This window comes from Ictalurus furcatus, chromosome 13, assembly GCF_023375685.1.
Source record: "Ictalurus furcatus strain D&B chromosome 13, Billie_1.0, whole genome shotgun sequence".
NCBI lineage: Eukaryota > Metazoa > Chordata > Actinopteri > Siluriformes > Ictaluridae > Ictalurus > Ictalurus furcatus.
In genome coordinates, this window is record NC_071267.1 from 14,913,018 (window position 1) to 14,926,327 (window position 13,310).

General features: G+C 39.1%; 2 protein-coding genes across 6 annotated transcripts in view; both read right to left on the bottom strand.

Annotated features, from left to right (window-relative positions):
• Positions 1 to 113: 113 nt before the first annotated feature.
• On the bottom strand, positions 114 to 7,462 carry LOC128616497 (hyaluronan-binding protein 2). 2 transcript variants are annotated; one of them, XM_053639037.1, is made up of 13 exons: positions 7,341 to 7,462; positions 6,898 to 6,934; positions 6,652 to 6,762; positions 5,903 to 6,013; positions 5,685 to 5,801; positions 5,356 to 5,472; positions 5,082 to 5,262; positions 3,072 to 3,166; positions 2,697 to 2,967; positions 2,387 to 2,529; positions 1,952 to 2,092; positions 1,660 to 1,805; positions 114 to 508 (listed from the first exon to the last, which is right to left on the bottom strand). In XM_053639037.1, the coding sequence occupies exons 1-13, from the start codon at positions 7,407 to 7,409 to the stop codon at positions 347 to 349; spliced, it is 1,701 nt and encodes a 566-aa protein (XP_053495012.1). In that variant the 5' UTR covers positions 7,410 to 7,462; the 3' UTR covers positions 114 to 346. The 2 variants fall into 2 exon arrangements, with proteins under 2 accessions (XP_053495012.1, XP_053495013.1); XM_053639038.1 differs by lacking the exons at positions 6,898 to 6,934; positions 7,341 to 7,462 and having other exon boundaries at positions 5,914 to 6,013; positions 6,652 to 6,684.
• A 3,774-nt stretch (positions 7,463 to 11,236) lies between these two features.
• Positions 11,237 to 13,310, bottom strand: part of dnmbp (dynamin binding protein) — a 40,390-nt gene continuing 38,316 nt past the window's right edge. For all 4 annotated transcript variants that reach the window (XM_053639570.1, XM_053639571.1, XM_053639572.1 and 1 more), the window contains 2 exons: positions 12,565 to 13,223; positions 11,237 to 12,444 (listed from right to left, as the gene is read on the bottom strand). In XM_053639570.1, coding sequence (XP_053495545.1) covers positions 12,259 to 12,444; positions 12,565 to 13,223 — 845 coding nt within the window. In that variant the 3' untranslated portion in view covers positions 11,237 to 12,258. The remainder of the gene's footprint in view (positions 12,445 to 12,564; positions 13,224 to 13,310) is intronic.

The window sequence follows — 13,310 nt, forward strand, 5'->3', positions numbered from 1 at the left end:
ACATAACTTAACCATGAATATGGCCCCATATGAGGCACTGCCATGGGGATAAAAGTCAGTCATCCATATAACAGTGTATTTAAAAAAAAAAAAAAAAACAGGTTTCAGTGAGCTGTTTTGATGAACAAAACTTTAATTATTGCTTATAGCATTCCATAATGATGAAATGAAAAACTGATTTGTGTAATGACAGTTAGATTGTGGAGATTTTATAATACAGATGTCTCACAGTTCAAACTTTATAAGTAGATTACTTATTGCTTGGTGTATGATTTATGGCCATGAACTGGATAATATATGTCACTTTGTCACGTACAATGTACATCAATCAAAATGTGGCCCAGTTTTACGTGGAGTGCATCTTTTCTTTGATCCAGTCAAGAAATTGAGTGACACGGGCATAAACGCCAGGTTTATTCTTCTTGCCACAGCCGTCACCCCAGCTCACCACTCCATAGATATATTGTGTGCCGTTCTGCTTACAGACCAGTGGGCCTCCAGAATCTCCCTATGAAGAGAAAAAGGTAGAAAAATAACTACAGAAATAAAATTATAATAATATAATAATAATAATAGGCATACATTAATACATGGACACATTATATCCCTAAAACTGTCAGCATATTAAGTTTAATTCACAGTTAGTTCTATTCACCTAAAGTGATTGGTTGAACCAAACCAATGTTCTAGCCACGCTGTTATATATGATAAAAACAAGTTTGCTTTTTTTCTTTGTTTGCTTTTCCCAAAAAAATCTGCATCATTCCACATAGCACAGGTAGCAATAATGATTACATTAACCATACCATAATAAATACAAAAACACATAAATTATGGATGTATTAGAAAAGATAATTTAAAGTATAACTTGTATACTGCAGCTTACTTTGGCCAGACTCAGAAGAAATTATTATTATTAATAGCAACCATCCACTTTTTTGTAGAGGAAGAAAAGAATATAGTTTGCTTGACTTTATTCTTTATTTTGTAAACTGTTATTTAAAGCAATAGAACACTCATTTTTGTGTGTTATTGTGAATAAAATCACTGTGATATTTTGCTTTCTATTGCTTTACTTTATCTTAGGTACATATTATTCCATAACCACTATTAATTATTCAGGAATTACAGCGTAATTAAATCAATGACATTGTTGAGCGAGGATTGTAAGTCTGGACCTGTTCATTGGTCCCAGTAGCTTTAAGGTTAGTGTCAATCTGAAAACTTAAACACTAAAACGTTTAATTTTTTTTTGCTGTTGTTGTAAATTTAGGAAATGAGCTGTAAGTTTTATTGAGCATGTTGCAGAACCTGTCACGGTTCTTCTGGAGACTTTGACTGTCGCACTTGCTTCTTATATTTGCAGCAAAACCCAGCAACCTTCATGGTGTTTTTGTTTTTTTTTTGTCTGAAAAGTGGTCTCTTATGTAATATGCTGCTTTCTTTACTGACATACAAAATTTTTCTGTAACATTTAATTTTGTGCAAGAAAACTAATGTTTGGGAGTCTAAAATTATTTTGTAATGACTTGATAATGTCTAAGTCATAAAATAAATAATCTATAACAAAGTTTGTACTTAAAAAATAGGGTGCCTAAAACTTTTACACAGTACTGTATGTATTCTCCATTCTAGTCACCACCACACATAAATACACACCTGGCAGGCATCAACCCCTCCTTGCATTCGTCCAGCACAGAGCATGCTGTCATCCAACACTTTACCAAGAACATTAGGAGCCATGCAGCGGTTCTGGTTGATCAGGAGGACTTTTGTGTCCAGCAACTGCCTGGAACCACTCTCATCTTCAAGAACAAAGTCAAGAAAACAGGACTTGATTTTGTGTTAACCAGAAGAGGAAAGCTCATGAGCAAGCAAATAAGAGGTAAGGGGAAAGGAGAGAGAGAAAGAGAGAGAGAGAGAGAGAGAGAGAGAGAGAGAGAAGCCACACCTTTCTCAGTGACACCATAGCCTGATATAGAGCATTCCATCCCATCAGGAAAAGGGCCAGGGGGCAGGCAGGCAGCTTTAACAAACCTGGTTTCTCTGGCACAAAGTCCATCTTCAGACACAGCCTTCAGTTTGAGCAGGGCTTATAAACAAACAAGATGAATGGCATTAGTTAGTTAGTTAAAAAGTGATCAACACTAAAATAAAATTTAGCATTTTTTCCCCTCCACAAATTTGACTGACATTTTAACTTGAAAATCTCAAAGCCACCCTTGCAGCTAATATAATATGCAGATAAAATATGGCTTTGTGAAACCAAACATGAAACAAAAATCATAAGGCATATTTCTCACAATTTAACACACTTTTGTGATATTAAAATATTATGATAGTATTAAAATTGTAATATGTGAACTAAAATGTTTTAGTAGATGACCTATATCATTATACTGGACATCGTCAATTTCGGTGTAGTTGTCATGCACGATATATTTTTCAACTGCCAAAATCTGATCTGCTGCCTCATGCTTGTCCAGATCCACCCCACCCAGAACCACCTGCATCTCATATGTTTTGTATCTGTTAAGTCACACACACACACACACACACACACACACACACACACACACAAGAATATAATTTATTTGCATAACACAATGCATTTTATATTTTAACTCTAGGTTTCAATGTTAATTTGTTCTTTTTTTTGGTTTAGTTGGCTACATACTATGGTTGTCAACACGTACATGCAATGAGCAGCAGTGAGGATCCAGCAGGAGTTGAGGACAATTCCCCCGCAGTCATGAATGAAAGGATGAGTGCTATTTCTGGGGCGCCTCTGCACTGAGGCCTGCCAGGGATGCGTTCCAGGCTTGGTTTTCCTCCCACCAAAGATCCTAGGTGTAATCCTACTTGGCCATAGCTTTCCACAAACCGTGAACTCATTTTCTGGAGCAGGCGTGGTGATTGTTACATGTTCTGCCTCTTCATCAGTTGTTGGCTCAGTTGGGGTTAAAACTGTAAGAATATGATGAATGTTATTACAGCTGGGTGTGTGGTAAGTAGAGGGGGTGGACAGAGGGAGGGTGGGATCCAAAAAATAAACAATGAAGGATGTGTACCTGGTTCAGGGCAGTGTGTGACATTACATTCATCCCAGAACAATGTGTTATTGAATCTGATGAAACACCAAGGCTTGCTCTCCCCATCTGGGTTCCTGGACAAAGGAATGTCCAATACTTATACATTTATAGTGACTTGAATATGTATTCATTCACTTAAAATTTTCCACATATTGTAATGTTATCTGATATTAAAATTGATTCATTGAAATTATATGCCATGAATCTACACCAAATAATAGTCCATCCATCCATTTTCCATACACAGGGTCACTTGGGAGCCTGGAGCCTATCCCAGGGAACTCAGGGCACAAGGCGGGGGACACACTGGACGGCGTGCCAACCCATCGCAGGGCACAATCACACACACACACACATTCACACACTATGGACATTTTGGAAATGCCAATCAGCCTACAACACATTTTTGGACTGGGGAGGCAACCAGAGTACCTGAAGGAAACCACCGAAGCAGGGGGAGAACATGCAAACTCCACACACACAGTGTGGAGGTGGGATTTCAACCCCAAACCCTGGAGGTGCGAGGGAAAAATGCTAACAACTAAGCCATCGTGCACACCAAATAATAGTATATTATTATAATAATAGTAATATAATATAATAGTACATAGTATTAAAGTGCTGGGTGGCGGGTCAATATACAGTAGTTTTCAAAATTATATACAAGTGAAAAAATCACAAACATTGTTATTTTATGTGGATTCAACCCCTAAACCCCTAAATTAGATCTGGTGCCACCAGTTTCTGTCAGAAGTCGCATAATTACTTAAATGGAGTCTGTTTGCATTTAAACTGTCATGTGATCCTAAAATTACTAAAATGAACTGTAAATATCAGTGGCCAGGTAAGGAGGAAATAAGTCAGAGAAGCATCCAAGAGGCCAAGGGTAACTGTAAAGAAACTAGAGAAATCGTCACAGGACAACCATAATCTGGACGCACTAATGGGCTGTATAAAAGAGTTGCAAGCCAAATTCCGGTTTGGAGTTTGCACAAAGTCATGTTAGAGACTCAGCAAACACATGTGAGAAGTTTCTCCTGATATTAAAATGTAACTTTTTGGCCTTGCACATAACGCTATGTTTGGCAGAAACCCAACACTGCACTTCTCCATGAGAACATCATCCACACACTGAAGCATGGTGATGGTAACATCAAGTTAAGCATTACCATTCTTTGTGGCTTCTCAGACTTTTCCTTACCACGTCACTGGGATGTGGATGTGCCATGTTCTTTCTATTTTTTAATAATGCATTTAATGGTGCTCTATGGAATATTTAAAGTTTGGGATATTTTTTTAACTAATACCTGATACCAGATACTTTCCCTTCACTGCAGACTTATATTGATAGCTCCTTGAACTTGATACTGTTTGTTTAGGAATGTTATCTAACAAACTCTGATGCCTTCCTGGAACAAGTGTATTTATATTGAGATAACACTTTAATTGTACACAGGTGGACTCCTTTCAACTAATTATGTGACTTCTGATGGCAACTGATTACACCATAAGTAATTTAGTGGTTGTAAAGCAACTGGGGTGAACACTTATGTAATCACAAATTTGACGTTTTTTAATTTGTGAGTAAGTTTGCAAACTAGATAAATTTCTTCCCTGCGTGAATATATGGGTTATTTTGTATAGATTTAGTTCCAGGTTGCAACATGTCAAAATATGGAAAAGATCAAGTGGGTGAATGTAAGACACTATATAAGATTTGTATTTTTTTTTTCTTTTGCTTGCACACACACACACACACACACACAGTATTTTGGCAAACGCCCTTATCCAGAGCAACTTACATTTATCTCTTTTATGCATCTGAGCAGTTGAGTTGGGGGCCTTGCTCAGGGGCCCAACATTTGCAGCTTGACGTTGCTGAGTTTTGAACGTATGACCTTCTTATCAGCAGCCCAACATCTTAACCACTGAGCTACCACTGCCCCCCCCCCCCACACACAAACACACAGACACACACAGACATCTGACCTGCAATAGTTATGCTCTCCAATTCCATCATCCTCCTCTTCAACCTCATTATCATCATTATTATCAGCAGCAGAAAATGCTATAAGATGAGAATTCCAAGGCAGACACTCATGTCCAGATACCGTTTCACTGACGAAACCTCTGTATGATGCCCCGTCTCCCTCATAACAATCATCAGGGCCTTAGACACACACAGTTAATCAGCAGCATACTGGAAAACAAAATAATAAATAATTTTAAAAAGTATTGACTGAATGATAATAGGCCACATTACCAACTTGGCAGAACTGTCCACTGTAGTTTTCAGGACACTTGCAGTGGAATTTAGTTCTTGTACGACCCTTAACACACGTTCCACCATTCAGACAGGGACTGGGATTACAGGCTGAGGCTAAAACAGAACAACTTAAGGCTTTTATATTGTCCTTACAATACCCTTGCAATAAAAATAAACATAGTTTTCCAATGCAAAATTAATCTGGCTCTCAAAAAATGATTTTAATAAATGAATTAACAATGACTATTTATTGAACTTGTGTAAGGACTGATACAAAAACTGATCGCTTCCTGTCATTATCACTGAGAAAGACTAATCACACTCACGTCTCCTGCAGTTGGGAGGCTGGAAGGGGGCAATACACTTGCACGCATAAAAGGGTTCTTCGTCAGTAATAACGCATTCGCCACGGCCACATTTGACATTCTTACACACATTTATAACTGAAAAACAGAGAAACCCATAAACTAATGTGCCAAGAACTTTCTTTTTAAATAAATAGGAATGGTAAACAAACAAACCAAAAAACCCATTGATCTCTCACAAGTTTGACACCTTTTGCCCTTAAAAGGCCGAGGGCAAGTGCATTTGAAATCACCATCGCCGTCATTCTCACATACACCGTTGTTGTAACAGGGATTTGGATCACACTCATCTGAGAGAAAGCAAGAGGGTGAAAGAGAGAGAGAGAGAAATGAGAATGCTATGTTATTTTGATATATGTCTTGTTAAATAATAATAAATATGTACATGTTTTGCATAGGTTTTTTTGCATCCAGATTGATTTACAGTGCCTTGAGGATTGGTATCATTGTACACGCTACTGAGATGATTTGCAGAGATTAAAAAAAATACAGTTTAGTTAAAAAGCTTATTGACCACACTGAATGACTTTGGCACAAGCTGAATGTAATGGAGAGTGTCTGCAGCAGAGGACAGGAAAGAGAGAGGAAAATATATGATGAGTCTTATTAAGAAATGTTTCCAGGATTTGGAAAGGTACTAGTCTTGGTCTAGTATGTAAAACCCACATTTGCATGCCAGAGCAAAAAAAAAACCTGAAAATTAAAAATCTCTCTCTGGGAGAAAGCAGGAACAGAAACTAGAAACAGGGAGAATATGCACAGAAACTCTGCACAGGCAGTAACCCAAGCTCAACATCAAACCAGGAACCCTGGAGCCGTGAGGTGACAACACTACCTGCTTTGCCACCATGCCATCCTTTTTACAGTAATATTTATCACAAGTCCCAATAATTCCAACTGGCACTATAAATTCCCGGTTATCTGTTACCTGTCTCTTCAATGAATTCATACAACCATTGTGAGTTGGTATTAGTTTGCTCATTATCAGGAGATTCTTCATAGTAGTCATCAGAGGCCTCGTTAGTTGCTGGTGTTGGATCTAAAACAATTATAAAAAATCTCTGGGTTAATAAGAAAGGCACTTAAGCTCAATGAAATGAGAAGCTTGTGAATGAGGGTCAGTTTTTAATGAAGGTAAGTGTTTTTATTAAAATGAGATAATAATAAACCTCACCTTTAGCTATACCATCTTCAACCTTCAATAAAAGTCCCTGAAAGAGTACACAATTTCAACATTGAATATTCAGTACATATTCAAACAGATTCTGCATGAACCAAAAAGTCAACTTGACTGTGAAAGGTTTTTGTGAACCTGAAGAAAGCGCTAACGACTGAGCCAAATGTACACTGTAGTATAGTGAGCAGTGAGGAGCAGTGTGATATGGGGTATAATTATATAATAACTACAATTTAGTAAACATTTTCAGCTTCGGTCCTCCATTAACATCTATTAACTGGCAGTCCAATAATAGTCAACTTGCAGAATAAGTTTATTTCTCATGGACATAAGAATAGTCATTATGCAAACTGAGTCCACTCTTTGTACTCTTCTTCAAAAACATCAGTCTAATGCATACTTAATATTTAGGCAAAGTGATTTTCATATTTGCTACATACCTCATTTTCTGCTGCTGCTGGCTGGTTAAGACTCTGCAGGCTCAGCAGTAACAAAAATAATGGGAGCATGGCACTGCCAGTATTGGTCACAGGATTACAGGGAAGAAATCACCACAGTCCTGAAAATGTAGGCAATGATCATTTAACTCTTGGATGTAGGACTCAAACATACATGTCTCACCTCTCCAGCTGTCAATCATTAGCTTAATGCATTGATTTCTTCATGGATTTATGTCCAACCTTGTGCCCCTGCAATCACTACAAAACCCCCTTATTCTGTTTAAAGTCTTGGGTGTACTCTAGCATTTATCGCTTTTGACCTGGTTTTGTTCCTTGTTGTATATGATATAATTCATGTGTAAATTTAGACATGGGTATTTTTCCATGTTGGGAAAATGAGTTAACTGGTTCATTTCTGGAAATTGCTGTGATATGTGCTCTGACAAACTTCTCTCTCCTGTAGGTCAGTGGCCAGGTCCACATGCAATGTTTACTCAGAATCAGCCCTTTGAACTCATCCTTGAATTTTACATGTCACTGACCTCACCAACAACCTCCACAGGGCAGGGGTGAAGGTATCCCAATCCACCATTCTAAGAAGACTTTGAGAGCTTACAGCTGCAATCAAAATTATTCAACCCCACTGCAAATCAGGTTTATTGTCAACATTGACAGACTTTCAGCTGTTTGCAATGAACTAATAAAACAAACGCAATTGAAATAATTCAACACAACGAATGCTTCAAGTGGTTTCCCCAAATTCAGCTGAAAATGCAACTTATAATGATTTCTCCATATTCAAAATTATTCAACCAACTTAATAGAATCCTTCACAACAGCACATATATGAAAATCAAGTGTTGTCTCACACACACCTGATGCAACTAATCAATGGCTTCGTTAGTTGCACCAGGTGTCCTTGAGCTGGAACACATGAAATACCTGAATTGGCCAGGGGCAGGAAATACATGAAATACCTGGACGGGGCAGAAAAAGGAATCTATCAATGGCTGCAACCAGTTTTCTGAGAAGGCTGGTTGTGAAAAACCCTCGAGTGACTGCAAAAGACCTGCAGCAAGACTTGGTGGCAACAGGCACTGAGGTTTCAGTGAGCACATTAAGGTGTATAATACACATAGAAGGTTTCCATGCCAGAACTCCAACACGTGCAACACCACTGGCCCAAAAGCACAAGAAAAGTCAGCTCAAAATCATATAAATAAGCCACAGAAGTTTTGGGATTCTGTTCTGGAACTTTTCAGAACGATGGATCAGCGGTATGTCTGGAGGAAGAAGAATTAAGAAAGAAAACTCTGTCCACAGTCAAGCATGGTGGTGGCTCAGTGATGCTCTGGGGCTGCTTTGCATCCTCTGCCACTGGAAACCTGCAGCATGTGGAAGGCAAGATGGAGTCACTGAAGTATCAGGAAATCCTAGGAGAAAACGTCATGCTGTCTGTGAATAAGCTGAAGCTTGGGCGTCATTGGACCTTCCAACAGGACAATGATCCCAAGCATACCTCAAATTCCACCAAGCCTTGGTTGCAGAAGAAGTCCTGGAAGATTCTACAGGGCCATCAGTCACCTGACTTGAACCCCATAGAAAATCTCTGGTGGGATTTGAAGAAGGCGGTTGCAGCACGCAAACCCAAGAATATTACTGAACTGAAGGCCATTGCTCATGAGGAATGGCTTAAGATCCCTCAGGAACGCTGCCAGAAGCTGGTGTCTGGCTATGCATCTTGTTTGTAGCAGGTCATAACAGCAAAAGGGTGCTCTACTAAGTACTAAAGATGCTTGCCATGAAGGGGTTGAATAATTTTGAAACTGGAGAAGTCATTATAAGTTGCATTTTCAGTTGAATTTGGGGAAACCACTTGAAGCATTCGTTGTGTTGGACTATTTCAATTGTTTATGTTTGATTTATTCATTGCAAACAGCTGAAAGTCTGTAAATTTAGACAATAAACCTGATTTGCAATGGGGTTGAATAATTTTGATTGCAACTATAAATATAGAGGCCATACCACAAGATGCACACCACTCATCAGCAGTAAAAATCAGAAGGCCAGATTGGAATATGCAAAGAAAAACAGAGATGAGCGACAAAAGTTATGGGACCAAGATTAACCTCTACCAAAGTGATAGATAATTAAAGAATCTGCTCAGATCCAAATCATATGAGCTCACTGGCCAAGCATGGTGCAGGTAGTGTCATGGTGCAGAATGATTTCAGAAATCTACAGAAACATTCTGTCTGCCAATTTACAGAGAAATGCATCCAATTCTAATCTAATCTATCTAATCTATCTTGGCTCAGGACGGTCCTAGCTCCTTGGAACAAAAAACTGATATCTAATTCCTTAGTGCTTTTTAGGCACTCAAAGCTGTTTACATAGTATGAAGGGGAAATCTCCTCAATCCCCACCAGTGTGTAGCATCCACCTGGATGATGCGACGGCAGCCATAGTGTGCCAGAACGCCCACCAGCTAATGGTGGAGAGTGATGTAGCCAATTCAGATGGAGATTACTAGGGGGCCATGATTGATAAGGGCCAATGGGGGAATTTCCCCAGGAGACTAGGGTTATACCCCTACTCTTTACGAGACATGTCCCGGGATTTTTAATTACTACAGAGTGTCAGGACCTCGGTTTAATGTCTCATCTGAAAGACGGTGCTGTTTTTTTACAGTATAGTGTCCCAGTCACTATACTGGGGCATTAGGCCCCACACACATCACAGAGTGAGCACCCCCTACTGGTCTCACTAATACCACTTCCAGCAATAACCTTAGTTTTCCTCAGGAGGTCTCCCATCCACGTACTGGCCAGGCTCAACCAGGTGAGAGCTGCAGGGTGATATGGCTCTGGCTCTAGAGCACATTACATGGTACATGGACATATATAAACATTTTGCATTCTTGTTCCTTAGACTTCGAACTTAAGGCCAAATGTAATGCTCATGATTGCTCACAGTTTTACTTTTAGGGCCAAGTTTATATAACATTCCAACTGTACACCTGTAGCAACATTATAGATCAGGGTTCTTCAAATCTGGCCCTCGAGATCCACTGTCCTGCAGAGTTTAGCTCCAACCCTAATCAAAACACACCTGAACAAGCTAACCAAGGTCTTCAGGATTACTAGAAAAGCTATTCTAAGTCTAAGGAATAAGAATGTTTGTATATGTGCATGTACCCTGAAATGTACTCTAGAGATCAGGTTAGATCAGACAGAGAGAGGTTTTTGTTCTAAGGAGCTAGAACCATCCTGAGCTGAGATACTAAGGTTTCTGTAAACAGTTGTATAACCAAAACCTGTAGTTAAACCAAGTTTAAAAGAAAGAAACAAACAAAAAACACCTGGTGGTTTGGAACGCCAACACATAGAGGTAATCACATAAAAAAAAAATAGTAAAATAAAAAACGGCCAAGCAACGTGTACTGGATCACATGAGATGGACTGACCCCATGCATTTTACCTCCTGAAGAGGAAACTGATGGGAGAACCCCCCAAAACAAACAACAGATGAAAGAAGCTACAGTACAAGCCTGGAAATGCATCACTAAAGAAGAATGCTACATTTTGGTGATGTCAGTGGGTAGCCGACTTGATGCAGTTATTGTGAGCTAGAGATATGCAAACAAATATTGAGTGCTATTTACTTTGAGACTTTATTTACCATTGATGTCTCAAGGCTGTAATTTCCAACATCGGATTTGCAAAGTAATAATAATTTTTAGTACTAATACTTTCCAAATACTTTTTCCCCATTAATTAATTTTTTAAAACATTCCTTTGTTAATGCTTATACATGAAGCCATGTATGTATATATTTGAAGCCAAACACATCTGTAAAAGGTCTCCTTATTGTATAAGATTCATTCAGTCATTAAATTAGTTTTTCCTACAAGTTTTATTCAAATGAGAAAGAAATAGATGCTTGTGACTGGAGTACAGTACATACATGGTTACTATACAGCATCAGAGATGAATATGATGAAAAGTCATCAATAGCATGTTAAGGTAAGTGGCATGCATCAAAAGGACCTCTAGGGCCTCAATGGATGAATTCACTATTGATCAAACTCCTATGTGGCTTTGGCTCCTAAAACCCAATTACAGGTCACTGTAGGGAACATTGCATTCAAAAAGTGAAAAAGTACAAAATTATGGGAGTATTGTATTTATAAAAGACACCTCTCACATTTTATTTGGATTCTCAAATATTGTTCAGCATATATTGCGTCTTGTTCTGAGTTTTATGGAAGATTTGCACACTTGTGTTCACATACACATTTGAATAAGGGATGTGCCTGATTGTCTAACAAGCAAGTCTAGATGTCTCCAAAATACCATGCTCAAATCACTGCTTTCTCCCAGAGAACATGCACCCACACTTTCTTATTACTTTACTTTCTCTGGTAATGGTTCATGCCAGTGTTATGCTCACATATCCAACACAGGTTTTAACACTTCATTATATTTCATTTACTTCATGATCTATTTTTCCATTAGCAAACCAGTTAAGTGCTACCATAATTATTAGACTTCTTCTGCCCCGCTCCTATGCAGGCATTCATAGTTCATTCAAACATAATGCATGCTTTCACACAAGTCATACCATTCTTACTCCAAACTCAAAAACGCAAAGTGTTAATTGATCTTCAAGAATGCCACAATGTGGAGATCAGAGGTAAAAGTCCAAAACTGAATATAAAAGAAAGTCAGTAAATGCAGTCATGTAGAGTCACATTTTATTCCCAAAAGCAGCAGTGATCAGTTTTCTCATTCACCTCATCAACCCATCTCTCACAGTGTAAAAGCACAACATTGTCCTTTCTTCCACGTGGATCTGCAGCTCAGCTTATTTGTGGTGGTAGCTGGATATATCTCTGCCTCTCATACAGCTATGATGCTCAGGTGTACTCGGACTTGCGAATGTAGTTGGAAGGTACATAGCCCCGCCGTCCTCCAGCCTCACCCAGCCACCACTCCTGGTTGCCATTCATATCTTGGAACTCTAGGATTCGAACTCTCTGATTGGCCGAAATGCTCAGCTCATTTGCACAGCGTGCATTGAATGAATAAAGAGCATAATATATCTGAAAAAAAAATCAAACAAAAAGATAGTGGTAAGTAATAAGAAAATGAAAATTTCCTATTATCTTCTGAATTACTCAAAGACACATCTGCCAGAATCTGTTTTATTAACCATGGTATACCTGATGCCCATCCAGCTCATGGTCAGGCTCTATGTACTCATCAGCAGAGTACTGAGGCCTCCTTTTCTGCACTGAATACTCGCCGTTCTGTCTCTGCTGAGAGCTGTAGGCTGTGTGCCTCTGAGATGCATCATGTCTAGAGCTCTTATTGGAGGAACAAGAGTCTGTCTCTGAAGAGTCGGAGGGGTCTCTGTGATTAGTTGGTGTAGTGTGACTGGAGTCAGAGGAATCTCTGTAATTGGTGGGATTTTGGTACAAAGGCTCAGAATAATCCCTGTGATTGGCAGCATTACGAACAGCAGTCTCAGACAGTTCTTTCTGATTGGAGGAATTCCGGTAGGTGGAGTCAAGGGTATCCCTCTGATTGGTGGGAAAGTAGCTTGGTGATGGAGTATCGATGTGGGGAATCCTGTGGGAGACGTCAGAGTCCTGAGACGGGCGTAGCGTTGCATGGTTTGGAGTGTGGCCCGAAGAGAAGCTGACGGTAGATGTCTCATGGTTGAATGTCAGTGTGCTGTTGCTGTTTTGCCGTGAGAACACAGGAGAGGAGCCACCATATCCTGACTCAATGGAAGAGTGACTCTCAATAGAAACATCTGAATGGCTCTGTCGTGGATTATAGGGCTTTAAGAAGGAGCTGTAAACAAAGCCCTTTGTGACTACGGGATAAGAATAAAGGACAGGAATTATTCCAAAAAGCTAAAACATTAGTTACACAATGAACATAAAACAAACAATAGTAAAAA